Source organism: Fukomys damarensis, unplaced genomic scaffold, assembly GCF_012274545.1.
Source record: "Fukomys damarensis isolate Sample0158 unplaced genomic scaffold, DMR_v1.0_HiC HiC_scaffold_39, whole genome shotgun sequence".
In the NCBI taxonomy this organism is placed as follows: Eukaryota; Metazoa; Chordata; class Mammalia; order Rodentia; family Bathyergidae; genus Fukomys; species Fukomys damarensis.
Genome location: NW_022900951.1, coordinates 100,823,290 through 100,847,708, shown reverse-complemented (window position 1 = coordinate 100,847,708; position 24,419 = coordinate 100,823,290). Strand labels below are relative to the sequence as shown.

The following is a 24,419-nucleotide window of genomic DNA, read 5'->3' as shown; positions in this document are numbered from 1 at the left end:
CCCGAGTGCTGGGGTTACAGGCGTGCGCGATCACACCCAGTTCCAAATGAATTTTTGGATTACTAAAATGATCACACAGGGCCAGGGATTTGGCTCAGTGGTTCTGCTGCCTGCCTTGCAAGCATAAGGGCCTGTGTTTGATCACCGGTACCCCCCCAACAAAAGAATCATACAACAGCGACATACATGTACCCATGTTTGTATCGGCACCATTTGTAACAGCTATACCTTGGAAACTGCCCAATTGCCCATCCACTGGAGACTGGATAAAGAAAATGTGTTGTTTCTTTCTTCTAAAATGGAGTACTACTTGGCCGTGAAGAAAACAGAAATTAGAGACATTGATAGCTAAACGGATGCACATTGAGGTGATATTCTTAAAAAATAAATAGGGCACATATGTGTAAATACCAAATAGTTTCTCTGGTGTGAGAAAGTAAAAGTGTAAATAAGGATCAAAGGGTATGATTGGTATTGTGAAATAGGAAGAAAAGGTCCAAAGGGGAAGGGGAAGTGGGAGGGTAGGGGAAAGGAAAGAGGGAAAGGAATTAATATGAGAAAAGGAAAAATGGAAACAAAGTCTTTGCAAACAGAGAGGGGTAGAGGGGTTGAAGAAAGGGCAGACGGATGGGGAAAAATAAGAACCAAGATAGACTATGTAAAGGTACCAATCTCCAAGGATGAATGTCACTATATTGTATACCTAAAATGGACCAATACAATTAATTTAAAAATTACTTCTGCTGGGCTGGGGATGTAGCTCAGTGGTTCCGTTGCCTGCCTCACAAGCCCAAGGGCCTGAGTTCAATCCCAGGTGTCAAAAAAATTTAAAAATTAAATTAAAATTAAAATGAATTTATACATTTATACACGGTCTGGCTGCATTGCAGAATCTTAAGCACCAGGGCTATGCACAGGTGGCAAGAAATACTGCCTTGGAGGGCAGAAAGGAGGGAAATACCGGCTCGTGGGATGTCAAGGACTTCAAGGAGCCTCACAAAATGGCTTTCTGGTACACAGAGGGATGTCAGACCCCAGCCATAAAGTGCTCCAGCCTTGGAAGAAGCACCTGCCACCTTCCCATCTCAGCCCCTGTTATCCAACAGCCTGGACCAAGACTTGCCCACGCTACCCAGAAGACACATCGCACAAATGCAGAATTTATTCCTACTTAGGATCAGAAAACTTCCGGCAAAGACTGATCGTGGTGAGCTGGAGGAACTCAGGGACACTACTTGTTCAGATTAGCGGTGGATCTAACCTCCCAGATTCTTTCCTCAGTCTAGTGCTATTTTTAACCCAATTAGTCCTCCCAGGAGAAGCACCACCCATGCACAGCACAGTGGCCCTAATGTGTCTGTGGGACCCATTTTGTTTTTCTTGCACTGTTGATGGAAAAGGGGCTTGGCGTGAGGGGAGTCTGGGGCTGAGGACTAGAGTATGGAATCCACACCCCCTCGAGCACTGTCTTTCTTTAAGAAGACCAACGGTTTTTCTGGAAAGTTGGTGGGCAGCCACAACAACAGCTGTGACTCGCAAAAGAGAAAATCAGCAAAGCATCAGAGCCTGTGCCTTCATGAGACTACTTTCCTGATCTTTCCACTGCTCATTTGTCTCACTGGGGACAAAGATGAGGAACAGTTTGGTCACACAAGTCCATTCATGACAGCTGCTTTCAGGTCTCCCTCTAGAACTACAAAAATGGATCTGGATGTTACTTCAATTAGTTTTACCCATGGCATGATATATGCAAGGCAAAGACATTTCTGATCTAATGTGTATCCCAAAGAATGCTCTTTCCGGTCATCTACTCAACCTCACCACAGAGACTCTAATGAGTACACCAGATAATACTGTATAGTTCTAATTCCTAAAAACACTAAGCAATCAATGACTATTCGTACAATGAAATTAATCAAATTTGCTCTCACATATAGAGAAATGAAATTCTAATAAAACTATTTTGTTCTCTACTGTCTCCCAGTGAGTGCCAAAGTATCTCTTCTTCCAGGGGCCGACTTTTTACACTGCTTAGCTCCAAGAGGGACAGGGTGTGTGTGGGGGGGAAGTCACTGAACTCTGGGTCTATCACAATCAAAGTGTTACCTGTATGTCTTTCAACTCTGAAGAGAACTTCCAATAGTACAGATTCAGCTTCTTCAGGAACAAGCAGATCTGACAGGAACCTGATACAGAAACTAGACCCCACCTGTAAAATTTAAAACCCCAAAAGAAGCAAACACGAACACAACAGTAGTTTCAAAGGAACAACAGCATTGTTAAGAAAAGTCGTATTCCTAAAATTTAACATAGCTTCAATTGTAAAATCACATGGCTGCTACCAGACATAGGGCCTGTTTCAGAGAAGGGAGAAGAAATGAGAAACAAGGAATAGGCTTCGCTTTACAACTTCAGCTTCGTCAGGGCGTGCACCAGTCGGTCACAGCTATCAAGAACGCACCGCCTGCAAAATTGACACATAATTAGAAGAAATCTCCATTTACAGAGTGTGACCTTCATAGCCCCTCTTTGTTCAAGTAAATGAAGAAAATGAGAATATAAATATGTACACAATGCCCACAATGATAAAAAGTAGTTAATTTGAATAATGGAATAATGAATTCTCTAATTTTTATAATTATATTTCGGTGTCAAATTTTCTATGAAGTAAATTGCTTTTTATGAGAAGGGGGAATCTTAGGAAATTTCTTTTGGAGTGCTTCTATTCTTACTTACCTTCTTGAAATCACTGAGTTTGTTCTGGGTCAACATCTCCACTCTCAACTGGCATACAGATCTTCTTCTTGCATTTAGAGCAGGTTGTATGCCATGAAAAATTCAGCGCTTTACACCATGGGCAGTCCCAACTCATCGGACTGCGGCGTGAAACAGACTTCTGCTCTTGAGACTCCAAGGTTTTCTTCTCTTGGTTTTCCTCGGTCTTCTGCTGCTGAGGCTGCTGTTTCTTAGGGCTTTCTCTCAGAGCTTGACTCGGGCTCTTCCACAAAGTGGCGTCCTGAGCTCTCTCTGAACTTTCTTCCTGTTTGTGACTCTTCAAACCCAGGGATATCATGCACTGGGGTCTTTCTTCATCTTCCGGCATCCTGCTGAACTGTGTGGGTATCACACCTTGACCTTTCTCGACACCTCCCTGGGTATCGCTTCCGCTGGTCCCTGGAGCTGTCATGGCCTGGATATATTCTGTACCTTTAAACTAGACCCCACCTGTAAAATTTAAAACCCCAAAAGAAGCAAACACGAACACAACAGTAGTTTCAAAGGAACAACAGCATTGTTAAGAAAAGTCGTATTCCTAAAATTTAACATAGCTTCAATTGTAAAATCACATGGCTGCTACCAGACATAGGGCCTGTTTCAGAGAAGGGAGAAGAAATGAGAAACAAGGAATAGGCTTCGCTTTACAACTTCAGCTTCGTCAGGGCGTGCACCAGTCGGTCACAGCTATCAAGAACGCACCGCCTGCAAAATTGACACATAATTAGAAGAAATCTCCATTTACAGAGTGTGACCTTCATAGCCCCTCTTTGTTCAAGTAAATGAAGAAAATGAGAATATAAATATGTACACAATGCCCACAATGATAAAAAGTAGTTAATTTGAATAATGGAATAATGAATTCTCTAATTTTTATAATTATATTTCGGTGTCAAATTTTCTATGAAGTAAATTGCTTTTTATGAGAAGGGGGAATCTTAGGAAATTTCTTTTGGAGTGCTTCTATTCTTACTTACCTTCTTGAAATCACTGAGTTTGTTCTGGGTCAACATCTCCACTCTCAACTGGCATACAGATCTTCTTCTTGCATTTAGAGCAGGTTGTATGCCATGAAAAATTCAGCGCTTTACACCATGGGCAGTCCCAACTCATCGGACTGCGGCGTGAAACAGACTTCTGCTCTTGAGACTCCAAGGTTTTCTTCTCTTGGTTTTCCTCGGTCTTCTGCTGCTGAGGCTGCTGTTTCTTAGGGCTTTCTCTCAGAGCTTGACTCGGGCTCTTCCACAAAGTGGCGTCCTGAGCTCTCTCTGAACTTTCTTCCTGTTTGTGACTCTTCAAACCCAGGGATATCATGCACTGGGGTCTTTCTTCATCTTCCGGCATCCTGCTGAACTGTGTGGGTATCACACCTTGACCTTTCTCGACACCTCCCTGGGTATCGCTTCCGCTGGTCCCTGGAGCTGTCATGGCCTGGATATATTCTGTACCTTCTTCCTTGCTGTGGCTCCCATCAATCACCGCGTGAGTCACATCCTGAGCCTTGGCCTGGATGTATTCTGTACCGCCTTCCTTGCTGTGGCTCCCATCAATCACCGCGTGAGTCACATCCTGAGCCTTGGCCTGGATGTATTCTGTACCGCCTTCCTTGCTGTGGCTCCCATCAATCACCGCGTGTGTCACATCCTGAGCCTTGTCTAGAACTTCTGCCTGGCTCTGAATATCACTGAAACCTGGGAATACTATATGCTGGGCTCCCTCTTGATTATCTTCCTGGCGGGGCCTTCTGCTGTCCCCCAGAAAATCCACCCACTGGGGTCTCCCTTGACCTTCTTCTTGGTTATACTGCCAATTTTCCCCAAGGAAGGGAGCTCCATGGAGCCACAATGGACCTTCTTTTTGGTTGGGGTTCCTTCTCTGCCCCAGGGGGGTCATCTCCAGGGGCCTCTCCGGATCTCCTTCTTGTCTATGGTAACCCCTTTCCCCAAGGACAGACATTCCCTGGGGCCTCTGCAGATCTGTCTGTCTGAGGCTTCCGTTGTCCCCTGGGACTGAGCCCTGTAGCATCTCTGGGCCTTCCACCTGCTCATAGCAACTGTGGTCCCACAGAGGTGCCATCTCATCCTGGAAGTTCCCTAGAGCTAACAATGGGCCAGGTGGGTAAATCCCCGCAGGTGGCATCTGAAATGGGGCTATGGCCTCTGGTTCTATGATTACTGCAGGTGTTAGAAGCTGCAAGGGTGGCAATTCCATTGGGAATGGTGCGCTGAGTGGGAAGGGTGATGGCATTAAGACTGGCAGAGGCAGTGGCATACTCGGAGCCCAGAAACTCGGGGACCCGGAAATTGGGGATATCGGCATGTAAGCAGCACTTGCTGGGGCTGCTACTGGGGTCTCAAAAAAGACCCTGCCCTGTTCTCCCATAGCCCACACATCTCTCTGCTGCTCTGAATACAGGGGCCATGCTGTAGCCCCAAGCTGCCCAGCTTGTGGGTTGGGCACTGTATCTTGGGTCAGAGGGCCAACCGGCACGCACCTTTCAAACTGGAGCAGCCTCCCACGGAGCATATCACACTCACTCTGTACCTGATGCAAAGCAGACCTTGTTATGGACAGCTGTGTGACCGCCTCGTCTCTCTGCTGACACAGCTGCTGCAACTCTGAATCTAAAGCCCAGGAGAGTGACTGATGGGTTCCCAGTTGTTCCTTCAGCCACTTGACATTGCGCATGTGCTGCTCTCTTTGTTTGCCAACCACTCTCGGTACTAGGGCAAGCGCGCTCCAGGTGCAAGCCCTCTTGTGGCTGCGAGGAATATCCTCGTCACCCAAGATATTGTAAAGGGCGTCCTCGACGTCTTTCCAGGCCCGTGAGCGGAAGATCAAATAGAAGTCTTGGTCGCCACCATTCATTAAAATTTCATTGTTAATGAACTGCATCACTTCAGTGTGGCGGAAGCCGCTGGTGGGGTCCCCAAATTCAATGGCCATGGCTGCCGAGGCCTACTTCAAGAAGCACAAACGCTAAAAATGGCGACTGCCGTCAAAACGGTTTCCGCTCGCCTCCCCGCTCAGTCCTATCGCGGTCTTTGGCCACTCCTGGACTTCAGTAAGGTCTCCTCCCTCCTTCAACCCCTCATCCTCACAAAGTCCAACCTTTCAACACAGCAACCTTTCCTCGACCACAGTGTGACGCGTCACAGACACAGCGGCGCTCGGCATCATGGCGGCAAGTTGTTATGCCGCAAGGAATGATGGGACCAGCCTCTCTCAGCACATCGCCACCTACTGGAAGAAAAGGCAGTGACTCGAGGATAAACTGCCGGTGAACCAACAGAAGCTGTTTCCAAGAATTTGGGAATTTGACATGGTAGAATGGATCTTTAGGCGATGCTACCTTTGGATAGGTGCATGCATGAGAGCTTTTCTTATCTCAGCATCATCTCTTCTACACTCAGTTCCTACTTCAGATTTTCATAGGCTCAGTCATACTCTCTGAATACTTCCCTCCTCATCCTGAAAAGATGAATTTAGAATCCCTGTCATCAAGATAATCAAGTAATTTAGCTATGAAATCCCTGAACTCCCATCTGTAAATTCACTCCCATCTTCTATCTGCTCTACCCTGATCTCAGATATTATCTGTGTGTTTTTAGACTAAATGTTCCTCCTATGATCTGGATTTTTCTGTAGAAGAAATGCTATAGGAGTCCTCCAGGATACACTAGGCTTCAATCTGAACAGAGAAATAAAGTACATGGTAAAAGTAACTCTATGGATAAATACAAAAGAAAGTATTAATGTATTTTTGGCATGCAAATCCTCTTTAATATGCTTTGAAAAGCAATTGCATAAAACAATATAAATCTATGTTGATAGGCACATAATATGTAAAATTGTAACTTACGACAATAACATGAGACGGAGCCATATCTATGCGAAGATTTTGGTAGAATATTCAAGCTAAGTTGGTATCACTCTGACATACACTGTCATAAGTTAATATCACAATTATATGCTCCAGGTCAACTACAAAGAAAATAACTACTAATATACAGAAAGGGTAACTTGAAAGAAATAAAGTTACTACAAAAATTAATGAAACATCAAAGAAATCAGTAAAGGAGAAATTAAGGAGGAAAGACATGACATATTTAAATACAAATAGAAAATTAAAAATTAGAAGTCATTCCTTTTCAGTAAGTATAGAAATATGAATGAATTTTAAAAGGCAAAGATTAGAAGAATGGATATATTTAAAAAGAGATCCAACTATAGGTTGTATACAAAATATTCCATTTATACTCAAAGAGGTTGAAACTAAATGGATAGAAAAAATTACTCCATGCAAGCAACTAATGGAGTGCTAGAGTATGTCTACAAATATCAGAGAAAGTACAGTTTAAGACAAAAATTACTGAGAATGCGAAGTAGAATATTATATAATGTTTTCTAGGCTAATCTATCAAGAAGGTATATAAGTTATATATACACCTAGGGCAAAGCCCTAGAATACATACATAAAAACTTTATTGGGAGACACAGCAGTTCTACAATAGCAGTTGGATAATTCAATACCCAGTTTATAATAAACGCTAAGAGTTAAAATATTAATAGAGAAATACAACACTCAAATAACACCATGAAACAAATATACAAATATAGAAAACAGTCAACTCCCAAAGAAAAAAACTGCATATTCTTTCCAAGGAAACATGAAACATTTCCAACTTGGGCTATATTTTGGGCCTCAAAAGAAGCCTCAATAAATTTAAAGGTGGGTGTCCTAGTCAGTATGTCCTCTGGCCATAATAGAATGAAATTGTAAAATAGTAACAAAAAGAAATTTGTGAAATATACAAATATATTGTCGTAGTTTAGATTTGGAATGTTTGCCAATAATCTAAATTGTTGAAAGATCAGGCTTTTGGAAGGTGATCGGATGATGGGGATGCTGTACTCATCACTAGATTGATGCATTGATGAATTCATAACTAAATGCTCTTAGGAAGTGACGCCTGATAGGAAGAGGTGTGTCCCTATGGCTGTCTTCCCTTCTCTCTGCTTCCTAGCTATCATGAGGTGAGCAGATATCTCTACTTTAGAGTCAAGAAACAGTGGACTTAGTCTCCTAAACCACGAGCTAAATTTAACCTCTTCCCCTTTAGGTTGTGGTTTATGGGTGTCAAGTATTATGTCCTACCAATGGAAAAGCTGACTAATGTTTATACAAAAATTAATACACTCCAAAATAACCACTAGGTCAAAGAAAGCATCACAAGAGAAATCTAAAAACATGTTGAGACAAATGAAAACACATACTAAACTAATACCAAACAACATACCAAAATGAATGGGGTTCAGCAAAAGTAGTGTTCAGAGGAAAATTCATAACAAATCATGTCTATATTTTTAAAAATACATCAAATTATTAATCTAGCTACCTAATTGAAGCATAAGAAAAACAAAACTAAACTCAAAGCATGCAGGAAAAAGGAAGTGAGAAGTATTATAGTGGAAAGAAAGAAAATACAGAAGAGAAAAACAATAGAAAGAATCAGTGAAATTGTGGATAGCTGTTTGGAAAGAGCAACACACCTGACAAATTTTTACACAGATTGTTGAAGAAAAAGGGAGAAGTTTCAAATTGCTAAAATAGAGTAAAATGAAGACCTTTACTATTCACCTTACTGGAATAAAAAACATCCTGAGAGAATCCTATGAACAATCATATACAAATAAATAGATATGTAGATGGAATGAACAAATTCCAGGAACACACAAACTATCAAAACTGATTTGGAAAAAGAAATGGAAAATGAAGAATAAACAGAAAGAACATCAGAAAATGACTCAATTAGTAAATGGCCAAAGGAACTAGACCAGTGATGGTAGAGCTGATGCACATGCCACAGCAGACACACTGAGCCCTCTCTGTTGGCCCGTGAACCAAGTTGCCCTAGCAGTCAAGCATAGGGTAACAGTTATTTTTTCTAAACTAAAACTTCAGTATTCAGGTTCAATTGCAGTGTTGGCACTTTGCGATACATAAGTGAATTTGGGGTTGTAGTTGGGCATTCGATCTCTAAAAGGTTTGCCAACACTGAACTAGACTGATACTTCTCAAAAGAAGAAAAAAAATATATATATATATGCCCAATAGGTATATGAAAAAAATGTTCAACATCTTCAGACATTAGGGAAATGCAAATCAAAACTATAATAAAATACCATCTCACCACACTCAGAATGGCTATTACCAACAATACAAAAAGTAATAAATGCTGATGAAGATGCAGGGGGAAAAGTACTCCTATACATTGTTAGTGGAAATGTAAATTAATACAGCCACTATGAAAATCAGTACTGAGCTTCCTCAGAAAGCTAAAACTAGAATTATCATTTAACCCCAATATACCACTGCTCAGTACATAGTAAAAAAAAAAGAAAGAAAGAAAAAAAGTTAGTGTACAAACAGATCCCTGCATACCCACATATACTGCAACAAAATTCATAACAGCTAAGCCATGGAATTAGCCTAGGTGTCTATCAACTGATTAATGAACAAAGAAAATGTGGTATTGTGTGCACAGTGGAGTAGTGTTCAGCCATAAAGAATGAAATCGTGGCATTTTCAGAAAAATGGGTGGAACTGGAGATCATCATGTTAAATGAAATAAGCTAGACTCAAAAAGACAAGTAACTCATGTGTTTCTTCTACATAGAGCCTAGGACAAGAGATTATGTGAAAGTAGAAGGGAGACTTAGGGAAGAGGAAGGGAATCAAAGGGAGGGAGAAAGAAAAGACAAAGAGTGATAATGGATGGTAGAAATAATCAAACTATGTTATATTCACATACAAATATGCCAAATCGAAACACATTATTCTATTTAACTAATATGAGCTACTAAAAAATTTAATGAATAAAGAGACTAGCTGAGCATGTTGGCACGCATCTATAATCCCAGCATTCTGGGAGGGTGAGGTAGGAAGATTCCAAATTCAAGCCCAGCCTAGGCAGTGCAGGAACTTACCAAGACCCTGTCTCAAAATTTAAAAAAAAAAAGACTGGAGATGTAGCTCAGTGTGAAGGATCTAGGTTCAATTCCCAGTAGCATGAAAAAGGAAAAAGTACCACCCTGATAACAAAGTCAGGCAAAGACATCAAAAGAAAACAAAACTATTGAGCAATATCACCATGTATATAGATGGAAAAATCCTTTACAAAATACAAACAAACAAAATCCTGTGGTATAGTAAAGGGATTATAAAGCATAACCACATAGGATTTATCTCAGCATTAAGAGTGGCTTAATATACGAAATTCTATCAATCAGTGAAACTCACCACATTACTAGAATGACAAGGAACAAACCTACCAGATAATCTAATAGATACATAAGAAGCATTTGACAAAATCCATCACCTTTTCATGAGGAAAAAACTCAAATAAAGTAAAAATAGAAAGGACATTTTCTCAACCTCATAGAGAGCATTTCACCCCCAAGATCAGGACCAGGCAAGAATGAAACTTTTGTTATTGTTATCCAACATTGTCCTGGTGCTCTTAGCTAGGCATCTAAATTGGAAAGGAATAAGTGAAACTAAACTATTTCTGTTTAATGAAGACATGGTCCCATATGTAGAAGACCCCAAAGAACCCATAAGAAAACTACTGAGGGTAATAAGGAAATTCAGCAAAGTGGCCATATATAGTATCAATAGCACTAGCAGTGAACAACTGTACTTCCTGAAAATTAAGAAAATCATTCCATTTGTAATAGCATCAAGTAGAATGAGATACTTAGGAACAAATTTAATCACAGGCAAAAGACATATACACAGAAAACTACAAGATGTTTCAAAAGTACTTGACACCTAAAAAATGGAGAGACACCCAATGTTTATACGCTGGAAAATTTTATATTTCCAAGATAGCTATAACCCCAGAGTAATCTACAGATTCAATGTAATCTCTATCAGAATATTGATTGTCTTTTTCACAGAATTGTAAAAGCTGATCCTAAAAGTAACATGGTACGCCAAATAGCTCAGTCTACCTCCTGCAAGAGCCTTTCATGACTGCTCTTCCACCAATACTGTTATTAGTTTTTTATTCTTCTTTCTCATTAACTAGTCTTAGTCCATTGACAGCAGAGACTGTCCTTTCATATCTGGATTCCTAGCACCTAATATGATTCCTTATTACGTGTAGTACTTATAAATGCCAAAGTGAGGGGACAATGGAATAATTGATGATATGGGAAAAGGAAAGAGAGAGAGAGAGATAAAGACTATTCTATGATTTCTATAATTCTCACTAAAATCCAGACTGAAAAATAAGGGCATATCCATGTCATGGTTACAATTCAAGGAAATACATACACATTCTTTTAGAAAATTCACCACATCCAAACTGCTGGATCTATCTTTTGGGAAAGTGCTTTCATATACTGTTAAACTTTACGACAACTTCAAACTATTTTCAAATTAATGTAAAAACACTTCATAAATGTCAAGGTGTTTTAAATGTATTAGGTTTAAAATACTTTGACCTTTGAAACCTTTATGGAATTAATTTCTACTGTATTGAAACAGGAAGGTGAAATATAATGCCCTATAAAGTGATATTTAAAAGGTGACTTGACTGAGTTATCATTCTTGATGAAACAATGATAATCACCTCACTTTATTTTGCAGGAGAGCAAGTTTGCAAAGTATGAATGTATGTTTACAAGAGAATAGAACAACTCAATTGCATAAATTAATCAATCTGAGAAACCACATTAAAAAGATAGCTAAATTTTACATGATTTTCAGTAAGTTCATATACTTTCAATTTTAGTATAACCTCTGTCACAAAACTTTCATAACAACTTTAAATGATAATCATTGGTGATAAAGAAAGGAAATAACATTTTAAAGTTCATCATATTAGTATGTATCTACACTAGTGCAGATTTAATCTCCCAGGAACCAAAGGTGGCAAATAGAATAAAGAAAAGGCATATACAGTAAACATAAGCTGAGTATATGCTGAGTACTGAGAAACAATTTTCATATTGCTTAAGAAAATTTATACCATTTATTATAGATACTTTCTTTTCTTGTGCTTTGCACTCACGGTGACCTATTGAATACAGCTGCCCAACAGATGCACCACAAAAGGAGGTAGCTTGGCAGTTATTCTTGGAAATGCCAGAGTCATGTTCCTTGATTATTTTCCCATGTGAGCAGAAGCTCGTAGTCAATAACACAAATATGAGCATGGCTGAACACAACGTCACGTTATAAGCAAATAAAATTTAAGATCAATTTCATCTGACCCATACTGATAGCATAAATAGGTGTTATGGTACATATGGTAAAATTAGCTGTAACAAATAAGCAGATTAAATTTATTTTAAGAAAACTGATTTATTTTCTATCTTCTTGTTTGTTCTCTAATATCTGCAGATAACATCATTATTGGACATTTTCTCTAAAACCATGCACAAATTTAAGACTTCCCACTGAACCCCTGCCATAAATATAATTATACACACAATTTCTTATGTCTGCTCACATTCCAAGTTGCCCCGGAGGACTCGAGAAAGCAGAGACTCTGGGACATTAAACTCTAGCCTACTAATTACCTGGCCAGTCATGCTTGGATCACCACATTTGTGCAGGATGGAAGGCACAGATAAGTCACTAGACAAACACGGTAGTGTGAAACAAAGCAGAATGGGTTCTGGATTGTCTAGGAACTGAGAGTCTACAGCTTGGGGCAGAAGGTAGAAGGCCATAGCAGAAACCTAAGAAGCAACTGGGGGACAGATTTATGAGTGGCTAATTACCTCGGGACAAGCATAAAGTAACATACAAAATGACTAGGGGCACTGCTCCTAAGAAACATCGCTGGACTGGAATCGGAGTACATTGATAGGCCTTAGCAAGTCATAGAAACAGCCTATCAACAATTTAACATGCAAAATATATTTACACCATTAGTGTAAGCACATTTACACCAGAGTATAAAATTACCACTACTGTAGTTTTGATCTTATGGTAAGAAGGAAACTCTTGAGAATACTAGATCCTTGAAGATCAATAGGCTAAATCTGATGACAGAACAAACAAAAGGTGTGCATGTTTCACTGGTGAGGGTAGTACACACACACATCACAGCTTCTTTTTGAAATGTCACTTAAACTATCATTCTGTTTATCCCATCACCCCCTTGAGCCTTGAACAGTGAAGTGCAAATTGCTATTATAAAGGGACAGGCAACAGGGAAAACAAGTAGGACTTTGTCCACATTTTCCTAACCTGAAGATGGGCCTATAAAGACACTGATTTTCCTTCCAGATTTGGTTCAAGGGTAAGACGAGAATGTAGTAACCTTTTTACCAATTCTGCCAGTATCTGCATTCCATAATCTGCTGCTCTCCTGCTTTTCCAAAGGCAGTGGCTAGAAAGATAGCAGACTACTTATTTGGGGTGCTACCTCATTCTCTGGAAATCTGGGACAGATCACAAAATGCTTGTGCCAGATAAGGGTACTCATTTCTCACTACCCAAATAAACATGAACTTACACACACAACTACACACACACATACTTCGGTGCATACAGACTCTGCCCTCCACAAAGCACCATAATAAAAAGTCAACATCCAGCCCTGCTCTGATTCTGCCCAAGGGTACACTCAGAGACCTGTTCAATCAAGAGTTGCTTCTACTATGAAGTACCAGATGTTGTCTGTCTCTGAAATGTACCTTTTCTCATCTGCCCCTACTGACCCACAGCAGCAAAAATGCTTTTGACATTTTATTGCTTGTCATAAAGCAGGATGTAGGGGGAGTGGTTACTGTGCAAAAAATGGTGTAGATTAATTCATTTGATCTTCTAACACTGAATCACAGGTACATTTATTATTTCAGCTTATAGATGGGGACATTAAGACTCATGCAAGTTAAGTAATTTGTCCAGTATAACCCAGCAAAGAAGTGGTAGATGTAATACTTTTGTGAGTCCTTTTTCATATTTTCATTAGGCTTTTTTTAAAAAAGAAATGTGATAGTATTAGTGATATGACTAAAGGTTTGCTCTATTACCATTTCTCCTTTCCTTCTTTCTTCTGTCTCTAATAATAACACAAGGTTGGCATATATCATCCTGTGTTTGTTTTTATAGATGCATATTTCTCTAGAAACATTTATGCAGTATTACCTCTGTGATAAAGCAGTGTAAACTTTTTTTCAAACTTGCATATTTCTCTGTACATGATGTTTCCTAGATTGTCCTATGTCGATAACTGTAGATTAGCTCACTTATTTTAACTGCTGTTGAAAGGTCACTTTTAAGGTGCATTTAGGTTATTTCCAATATTTTCACCATTAGCAACTGTTGCAATTAACAATATTGTACATGCCTCATGGTTACATCTACTTAAAAGTGGAATTTCCCCATGCTTGCATCTTTAATTTTATTAGATACTCCTAAACTGTTCCTTAGAATGTTTTTAAGATGCTACACTTCAGTTTGGATGCAAATATAGCATTTCCATATTCCAGGAATTTAATGAACAGGGTCATCTTAATCCGATAGCACAGTTCAGACAACTGATGCTTAAGAGAAATTATATACGATAATGGGTCGTAAGCCTAAATGTCCAAGAGAATCCAGAAATGGGATTATATAAATAGAAATATAGAATATGGATTTCCGGGCCTGGCCCCAGACCTACTGAATCAGATTCACTAAGGATGACAGCTCAAAATGTTCTCTTGGAGATTCTGATGCAGTTGATCTGTGAATCAGTTTGTAGATCACTGGTTTCTGCTGTATGCTGACATATGCTATAGTAGATCTTGAATGTATATTAGGCTATTAAAAAGCAACACATATGACTGCATTAGCTGATTTCCTTTACACATTATCATGGAACATGTGCTTGTCTGTTACAAGTGGCTGCCATAGAAAAGCAATATAAGATCTGGTAGCAGAAGAGCTGGAAATTGTGTAGTTCTGTTTCATTCTGTTGCATTGAATTAAGGAAATACTTTTTAGCTACCTAAATTCAGCAGCAGCAGCTAGAAAAGGTTAGATTTACCATTGGGATCTTGTACCTGTACATAATGTGTCTTAGTTCTTATTTTTCCCCATTCCCCTGCCCTCCCTTCACCCCACAAGATTTTAATTTAACATGATCGCATTTATTGAATCATGATGTTATTTTTGTGCGATTGAGGTTTTGTTTAGAAAGTCCTCCTTATGCATATGTCAAGTTTTACCTATTTTATTTTTCAGCAGATTATTTGTTTTGATGTTTAGATCATTGATTCATTTTTGTTTCAGTTTAGTACACGGTGAGAGATAAGGGTCTAGAGTCAAGCTTACTCATGTGGCTAGCCAGTTTTCCTGATGTCGTTTGTTAAAGAGGCATTTTTGCTCCAGCACGTTTTGGGCCCCTCTGTGAAAGATCAGATAGTTCAATGTGTCTGGGGTAACTTCTGTATCTGCTCTCCTGTTCCACTGATCCACATGTCTGTCATTGTGCCAGTATCATGGTGTTTTGTCGCAGTAACTTTGTAATATAATTTGAAGTCTGGAATTGTGATGACTATTACACAGTTCTTATTGCCCAAGATTGTTTTCACATTCTGGTTCTGTGTGAATTTTAGGATTGTTTTCTCAAGTTCTGTAAGGAACACTATTGGTATTTTGATTTGGATTACATTAAATCAGTATATCAGTTCACGAATATTGCCATTGATTCTGCCACTCAGTAACAGAAGGTAACTTTCCATTTTCTGATGTCCTCATAAATTTCCTTTTTCAGAGTATTGCAGTTTTCATTTTGGAGGTCTTTTACCTTTTTTATTGGAATAATTCCTAGGTATTTAATTTTTCTTCATGTTATTGTGAATGGGGTTTTTTTTCCTAATTTTCTGCTCTAGTTCATTATTGCTCTATTGGAACTTCATGATTTTTTTTGTGTTGATTTTGTATCCTGATACATCACTGAATATGGTAATTAATTGGAGTATTTTGATGTTTTGGGGAGGTTCATAGTGTCTGTGAATAATGATACTTTGACTTCTTCCTTTCTGATGTTGGCAATGGTTTTGCCATAAATGGCTTTATCAAATTTAAGTAAGCTTAGTCTATAACTATTTTTTTCAGAGTTTTTATCATCAATGGATGATGGAGTTTATTAAAGGTCTTCTCTGCATCTATTCAGCAGACCATGTGGGTTTTGTCCTTGCTTCTCTTTATGTGATATATCACATTTTTTGATTTGTGTATGTTGAACCATCCTTGCATCCTCAGCATGAAGACTTCTTGGTCATGATGTATGATCTTAAAGAATTCTTGCACTGTTTGCCAGTATCTTATGTAATATTTTTGTATCTGTATTCATTAAGCAGATTTACTTGTAGATAGCTTTTTCAGTTGAATCCTTGTCTGGTTTTAGAATCAGGGTATGCTAGCTTCCAGAAATTATGTTGCAAGTACTCTTTCACTTTATTGTCATTACCCCTTCACTGAAGTTGTTGTAGAATTGTGACTCTACTCGGTCCTGGGATTTTCTTAGTAAGTTTTTCTAAATTACTGCTTCAGCATTCCTGGAATATTCAGGTTTTTTATATCTTCTTGGTTCAGTTTTTGTAATTCATATTTATCTAAGAATCTATTTCTTCTGTATTATCCACTTTACTGGAGTATAGGATTTCACAGTATCTAATAGTCTTCAGGATTTCAGCACTGTCCATTTTGATTTTGCCTTATCATTTCTAATTGCATCAATTTAGATCTTTTCTTTCATTTTTTGTTAAGATTAGCTATGGGTTTGTCTATTTTCTTATTCTTTCAAAGAACAAGCTTTTTGATTCATTGATTCTTTGCATTATTTTATAGCCTCAATTTCATTAATTTTATAATTTCCTTTCTTGTACTATGTTTGAATTTGGATTTTCCTTGTTTTTCTATGACCTTGAGGTGAATCTTTATGTATTTGGGCACAATCTGTTATTCTGATGTCGGAATTCACTGCTATAAACTTCCCCGTTAGGATTGCTTTCATTGTATCCCATAGGTTCTTGTGTATTGTTCTAGGAACTATCTAATTTCCTCTTTCATTTCTTCTAAGCCATTGATTAGTCAAGAGTTTATTTCTTTACTTTCCATGTGTTTGCACAGTTTCTGAGGTTTCTTTTGCCACTTGTTTCTAGTTTCACTACACTATGATATGATAATATGCACAGGATAATTTTAGTACTTTTGTATTGACTTAAACGGGATTTATAAGATGGTATGTGTTCTACTTTGGAGAAAGTTCCATGTGCTGCTGAAAAGAATGTGTATTCTGTTTCTGGGTGGAACACTCTGTAGATATATATTAAATCCATTTGTTTGAAGTTTTGTTTCAACTCTTAAATTTCTTTGTTGATAATTTGTCCAGTTGATTTGTCCATTTGTCATAGTGGGGTTTTGACGTCCCACAGTATGATTTTGTTGGCATTAATCTGAACTTCTATTTTTTTAGTAGTATTTGTTCTGTGAAGTTAGGTGTGCCAGGGTTCAGTACATATACACTCTTCCATTGAATTGTTCACTTAACCAATATGTAGTAATCTTTGCCTCCTCTGGTCAGTTTTGGTTTCAAGTTCACTTTGTATGAAAGTAGGATAAGTACTGCTGTTTGTCTTCCGGTTCCATTACATAGTTTTCCATCCTTTGTTAGTCTGTGAATTTATTTTTGGATTAAATATATTTCTTATGTACAGCATATTGTTAGTTTTGGGGGTTTTTGTTGTTGTTTTGTTTTTTGTTTTGTTTTGTTTTGTTTTTTTTGCCATTTGGCCAATCTGTGTCTTTTGATTGGTGAATTGAGACCGTTCACTTTGACAGTTGTTACTGAAAGATAGTGACTTATTCCTGTCATTGCATTATTTTCCATTTGCTGATTCCACTTTTTCTCCCTTCTGCTTAATGATTGCCCTGGTGGGTATATTCATTCTATTAGACCTTTTGCCATTGTTGGTTTCATTGTCTCTAAAATAACCTTGAGAATCTTTTGAAGTGCCGCTTTGGTGGTCATGCGTTTCTTAAGGGTGCACCTTGTCAATGAAAAATCTTACTTATTCATCAATTTTGAAAGACACTTTTACAGCACAGATCAGTCTGGGTTGGAAGTTTTTTTCTTTAGGGCTTGAAACACTTCACGTGAAGCTCTCCCAGCCTTTAAGATTTGTGTTGAGAAGTCTGCTGTAATTCTAATGCGTTTACCTTTATACATGAATTGTTGCTTCTCTGTAACAGCTTTTAAGATTCTGTCCCTGTGTTGAACTGCTGGAAGTTAGACTGTGATGTGTCACGACAAAGGTTTTTCTTGAGCATGACTATTTAGTGTTCCATATGCCTCATTTATCTGTATGTTAAATCCTTTCCTCATATTTGGAAGGTTTTCTGCTATTATTTCTATAAACTAGTTTTTAAAGCCATTTGTGCTGTTTTCTGATTTTTCACTAATTCCAATTAATCTTCAATTAGCCTTCTTTGCATCATCTAGCAGGTGTTAGATCAATCTGTTCTTTTTTTGCTGTATTAGTACATGTGTATAGTATATAATATTTAAATTCCTTGTGGAAAGTAGACACATAACACACTTTACTGATACATGGATCCATTTTTCATGTTCTCTTATTTTTTCTGGCAGATTACAGCCCTTGATCTAAATATGGGCCAAAAATTTTTTTTTTTTTTTTTTTTTTGTATTTTTGAGACAGGGTTTCACCATGTAGTTCAGGCTGGCCTTGAACTTAATGTGTAGTTCTAGCTAGGCTCAAAGTCATGGAGATCGTTTTTCCTCAGCCTCATGAGTGCTGAGATTACAGACGCCACGCCCATATTTCTCTGGTTCTTTTTGAAGTACCTTTGAGTAGTATATGGTCACTGTCATTTACACTATCTTTCAGATCTGACATCCTGTCCTCACCTTTGTCATTTCTGTTGCCCATACTTTATTAGAATTTTTAATCTCCTGGATTCTTATTTTATAACTTTTCATGGACTGTAATTCTTGGCTAAATTGGCCATTCATGTTTTGTGTCATTTTGTTTAGCTCAAGTAGCTTTTCATTAATATATTCTGTAAATTCACTGATCGTTTTGTTTATTGTCTATTGTCTGTTTAGTTATATCTCCTTGAGTTTACAGAGGACCTTATTGGTCTTTTAGCTCCTCTTTTGTCGTTTCTAATAATGGCTTTTGGTTTTCTCTTTTTCAATGCCTCATGGATCAGTTTGGGGGCGTTGGGACTTTTGGGGGGCATTTTGTTGCCTTGCACTTTTTTATATTTGTATGTTTGTGTTTGTGTGTGTATATATGTACATGTGTGTTCTGAAATTTGTAAGTTGATTATATTGGAATGATCTCTATTTAATCTCTCATTTTCAATATTGCACCCTGTGCATGGTTAAATATAGGCTTCCCAGGGTCCATCCCCCTTACTTAATTTGGGAGTAGAGGGTATAGTGTAATTGGCCCAGCAAACAGTTCTCCAGGAGTGGACAGTATTGTTATGGACACAAGGTGCTCAAGATATTGGCATTCAAATAAAAACTAATTAATAGCAACAAGTATGCTACCCTGGCAATAGCAACAAAAAATAAGCAACAATTATAGAGTCAATGACAAACTAGATAACAATATACCATAAGAACCAATAATGTACAACCCTTAACCATAGAAAATAGATCTATAATTATAGCATAAACACAAAGACAAACCAATATTGACATTCAGTAAATCTCTATTAAGTACAACCATTCTTCACTAACAATATAAAAACATTCAATGATAATAGCATAGAGGTAACTAAATATCTAAAGATTAATAAAGATTAATGGTTCTATTAACAAAGATAGAGGAAGTGGAGAACAAGAGCATGAAAGAAGTAAAAAGTGAAAAAATAAAGATGAGAGGGAGGAGAGAAAAGTGAGATAGAGATCCTATTAAAGAGTATTCAGAAGTTAAGAAAATCAGCTAAAAGTAACAGAAAAGAACAAACAAAATGAAGGGAAAAACAAAGAAAAACTAAGAAGACAAAGAAAGAGGGAAATAATAAAACAAAACAAAACAAAAAAAACAAACACCAAACCCCTGAAAAAATCAATAAAAAAATAAAAGAAAGGGGCCGGGGATTTAGCTCAGTGGTTCAGTGGCCTGCCTTGCAAGCGCAAGGACCCGAGTTCAATCCCCGGTACCCCCCCAAAAAAAAGGAAGAAAGAAAGAAGTCTAAATTCCTCTGTGTTCGGAATGGATGGTTTCTTTCCAGGTTCTATAGTCTTGGAACCCAGCAGATATGGGGGAAGGATGAAAAGTCATTGCTGAGACCTATTTTGTTTCCGCACACACATTTTTGGGTGTGAATGCTTTTGTTTGTGAATCCTGCACACACTTTCTCATTGTGTTTCAGTCAGTGGTGTTCACCCTATTTCTGTAGTACTCTGGCAACTCCCAGTTGTCCCTTTGTGTACCCCAGGTCACAATTTTCTTTACCTTATTTCATGACCTGTCGGTTTGTGAGGTGTTAACCCCTGCTCCAGAGAGGCCCTTTTGTCCATATATCACAGGCTGTGGCAACCATATCATCCAAGCTATGTCCTTGCTCATGTTGGTAGATGGGAAAAGCAAAAGACCACTGAGCTCATGCTGATTTAGGAAGCAGGGTAGGGGATGTGGTATTAAGTAGTCTGCTGGACTTAATGCCAGTACTTTCAGGCCTAGACCCCCAGTGAAGCCACATACACATGGCCTGGCTTCTCACCACAGAGTGTAGGGCCCCCACATCCTTCCTGGCTCAAGTCTAAACTTCTTGGGCTATGTATGTCCAGCCCACATTCTCTTCACCACTGTCTTCCATAACCATCTCTTACCCGGTCACTGCAGCATGACCATACTAGAAACCCTGGACTATAACTCTTCTTCACTTCCTCTATAGCTCAATTTTCAATAATTAACCCCTTCCCAGCATGGATTCTGATTAAACTCTCTCAAAATTGTAAGCATTGCATTGATTTGCAGAGTCACTTTCAGAGTAAAGCACCATATGGTTTTTGCAGTTTAAAATAATTATGGGCTTTTCTTGGGGTGGACTACTGGTCTATCTTTGGATCTACCATCCCTCTACAGGCTTACCCTGCATCAGCAGACACAGTATCTCCCTCCCTGGGAGCCAAGATGAGCCTTCTAGACGACCTCATTCCTTTCTCTGCACTTTGTTCTGTCTCTCCAGTATCTCCACAGTTTCCAGCCTTCACATCAGACCCATTCCAACTCCTGGAGATCCACCTCTTTCTGTCTCTTCACCAAGTTGTTTTCTTCCCTGTGTCTCAACTCCAAGTCCCAAAGAGGCTGCACTAAACTGCCAGTCATCATCTTCTGAAGTCCCTTTTATATTTCTTGATCTGTTTTGCCAGAAATTTGTTGATTTTATTAGGTTTTTGAAGGAGCAATGTTTTGCATTGCTACCCTACTCCGGTATATTAATATTTTATATTCTACTTCATTAATTTCTGTTTTTATGATGTTGAATATTATCTGAGCCCTATGCTCCTATGCTTTTGTACTCTTGCTAACTTGCAAAAGACCACCATGCCCTCACATATACCAAAAAAAAATTCTCAATGAAAATATGACATATTTCCATCCTTCCTCATATTCCCTAAGATGTCATATAATTCCCTTGGTTACCTGCCTCTGCTAAAAAACCAGGTCTCCTTAATTTTCTTTGAGACTTTTTCACTGAGAAATATTTACTTGATTTCAACAGACAACCAACAGAGTGGGGAAAAAAATTTGTCAGCTGTTCTGATATCTAGAATATATAAAGATCTGGAAAAAAAAAAATCAATGCCCCCAAAGTTAAAGACCGAATCCAAAAATAGATATCTGAGATGAATACACACTTCTCAGATGAACAAGTACAAATGGCAAATAAATATATGAAAAAATGTTCAACATCACTGGTCATTTGAGACACGAAAACTAAAATAAGAAATTCAGTCTTACTCCTGAAAGAACTGCTATTATCAAGAAATCAGCCAATAACAAATGCTGGCAGGGACATGGGGGAAAGGAACCCTTCTCCACTGTTGGTAGGAGCGTAGACTGTGTAACCATTGTGGAAATCAGTGTGGAGATTCCTCAGAAAACTGAAACTACAGGTTGTATTTGACCCAGCTATCCACCTTCTCGCTATCTTCCTGAAATAATTAAAAGCATTATACCACAGCGATATATGCACACCAATGATCGTAGCAGCACAATTTGTAATAGCTAAATCCTGGAAACAACCCAAATGCCCATCAACCAACGAATGGATAAAGATATGGGTTTTTTTTATACAATAGAGTACTACTCAGCCGTAAAGAAAGATAAACTTGAGACATTTACAGCTAAATGGATGCATCTAGAGTCCACATTCTTAAGTGAACTAAATTAGACACATGTGTAAATATTGCATTGTTTCTATGGTGTGAGAAACCAAAAATATAAAGAAGGACTAAAATGTATAATAGATAATGTGAAATAGGAAGAAAAAGTTCAAATGGTAAGGGATGCTAGTGAAGGGAAAATGGAGGAAGAGAAAAAGGAAAAAATGAGAAAGAAAGATAACATAGAAACAAAGCTTTTGAAAATAAAGAAGAGAAGAGGGATTGAAGGGAGGAAAGGGGAATAGGAAAACTCAAAATATGAAAATTTTGAATATATTTTATTATTAATTTCTAATTTAAATCACATAGAAGTTCTAAAACATTCTCTGATTTCAATTATTTGAAATGCATTAAGCCTGTCTTTATGGTCCAGGTCATGTTCACATTACTTATGTGTGCCTTAAAACAATTATATTTTTATTCAGTATTCTATATATTTTCCCTTAGTTCAATTTTTTTCATTGTAAAATTTGAGCAGACAATGATAATATTGGATTGTACCATAACAATGTAAACATCTATTAACTTTATACTTATATAAGTAATAAAACATATACTGAGTGTACAAAACTCATATGCAAAATAATTTGAAATAAAATGCACACAACTACCACTCCTTGCATTTGAGCTGGCTTTAATGACAGTTCCAAAAACTAAAGTATGGAAATGGAAAAACAGTAACTTCATAGTGAAGGAACTTGGCAGACTCCATCTTAACCAAGTGCTCAGAGTTATTATTGCCAATGATAAGTCATGTAGGACTCATATACCGCCTGATCTGAAGGGATTAGATGGGTAATTTAGTGCTCACTTTGGCAGCACATATACTAAAATTGGAACGATGGGTAATTTAACTCTATGTTCTTTCCCAAATTCCATAACCATCAAAAACTGGGGAACAGGCTAAAATATCTGACCATTCAAAATCAGCAGAGTCAGCTGGGCATGATGGCACCAATCTATAATCCTAGCAATAGTGAGGCTGAGGCAGCAGGATTGCCATTAGCTCAAGGCCATCCTGAATTTCATAATGAGACTGTCTCAAAAAAAAAAGAAAAAAAGATCAGCAAAATCATGAAAAGCGAGGAAAGACTGAGAAACTATGACAGATTGGAGAAGACAAAAACAAGACAACTGAATATGATATCCTGAATTGGATACTGGAAAACAACTGATGAAATCTGAATAAAATCTATACATTAGTTAAAAACAATAAACAAATATTAGGTGCTTAGTTTCTGTAAGTAGACTGTGTTTACTTAAGATTAAGCTTTACTTATGATAGCTGCAAACTAGAAACAAGTTAAATGCTCATCAATGTTAGAGTAGAAAAATAGATTGTGATACATTTATACAATAGAATAGGAGCAGTACCAATAAAAATGAACAAACTATTGCAACATACAAAAACATCACTGAATCTCACATACATAATGCTAAGTGAGACAATCAGACACAAGGGCACATTCAGTATGATCACATTTCTATGACATTAAAGAACTGGTAAAACTCATATATGGGAAACTGAAGTGGATTTTTAAAATGGGGCACAACCATTTTGTAGCTTCTACCATCAAGTAGATAGAATTTATGCTCCGCCCCTAGAATCTGAGATGGCCCTGTGATTTGCTTTGACCAATAGAATACCCCAGAAATGATATTATACAACTTGTGAGCACTCTGTTGCTGCCTCTCTTGCTGCTCTGAGATCTGTATGTAAAGCATCTCAGTCTATCCTTTAAAGGACAGATCCATATGGAGAGAAAGCAGGAAACCTGATAGTGAGCATCAACCACCAGACATGCATAGACCAGCCAAGCCAAGTCAAATGACGACACATGAACGACCCCAGATAAGACCAGCATAATTGCTCAGCTGATCTCAGCCTAAACTTCTGACCCACTGAACTATGAGCAAATAAAATGTTATTTTTCACCACCAAATTTTGGAAGGCTTTAACAGATAGCCAATACAATAATAGAAGACAGACTAATAGTTTCCTGTAGGGTATGGATATTGTATGAAGGGACGTATGAGATCCTTCTGAGGTGCTGGGCATACTTTATATTTTGATCTGAGTTGTGCTTACACAGTGTATATTTACAAACTAAATATATATGTGTGTGTGTGTGTGTGTGTGTGTATATATATATATATATAATATATGTAAAAATTCATCAAGCTGCATGCCTGATTTAGGCA

The 24,419-nt window shown here is 38.0% G+C and overlaps 1 protein-coding gene across 2 annotated transcripts in view; it reads right to left on the bottom strand.

Annotated features, from left to right (window-relative positions):
- Nucleotides 1-2,318: 2,318 nt before the first annotated feature.
- Nucleotides 2,319-24,419, bottom strand: part of Tex13d (TEX13 family member D) — a 128,202-nt gene continuing 106,101 nt past the window's right edge. Inside the window, exons 3-5 of one of the 2 annotated variants that reach the window (XM_010609957.2) lie at nt 4,224-6,018; nt 2,737-3,207; nt 2,319-2,464 (exon numbers count right to left, since the gene is read on the bottom strand). In XM_010609957.2, coding sequence (XP_010608259.1) covers nt 2,747-3,207; nt 4,224-5,721 — 1,959 coding nt within the window. In that variant the 5' untranslated portion in view covers nt 5,722-6,018 and the 3' untranslated portion in view covers nt 2,319-2,464; nt 2,737-2,746. Of the gene's footprint in view, nt 2,465-2,736; nt 3,208-3,334; nt 3,481-3,752; nt 6,019-24,419 lie in introns of those variants that run through there. The other variant, XM_010609956.2, reaches the window with a different exon arrangement.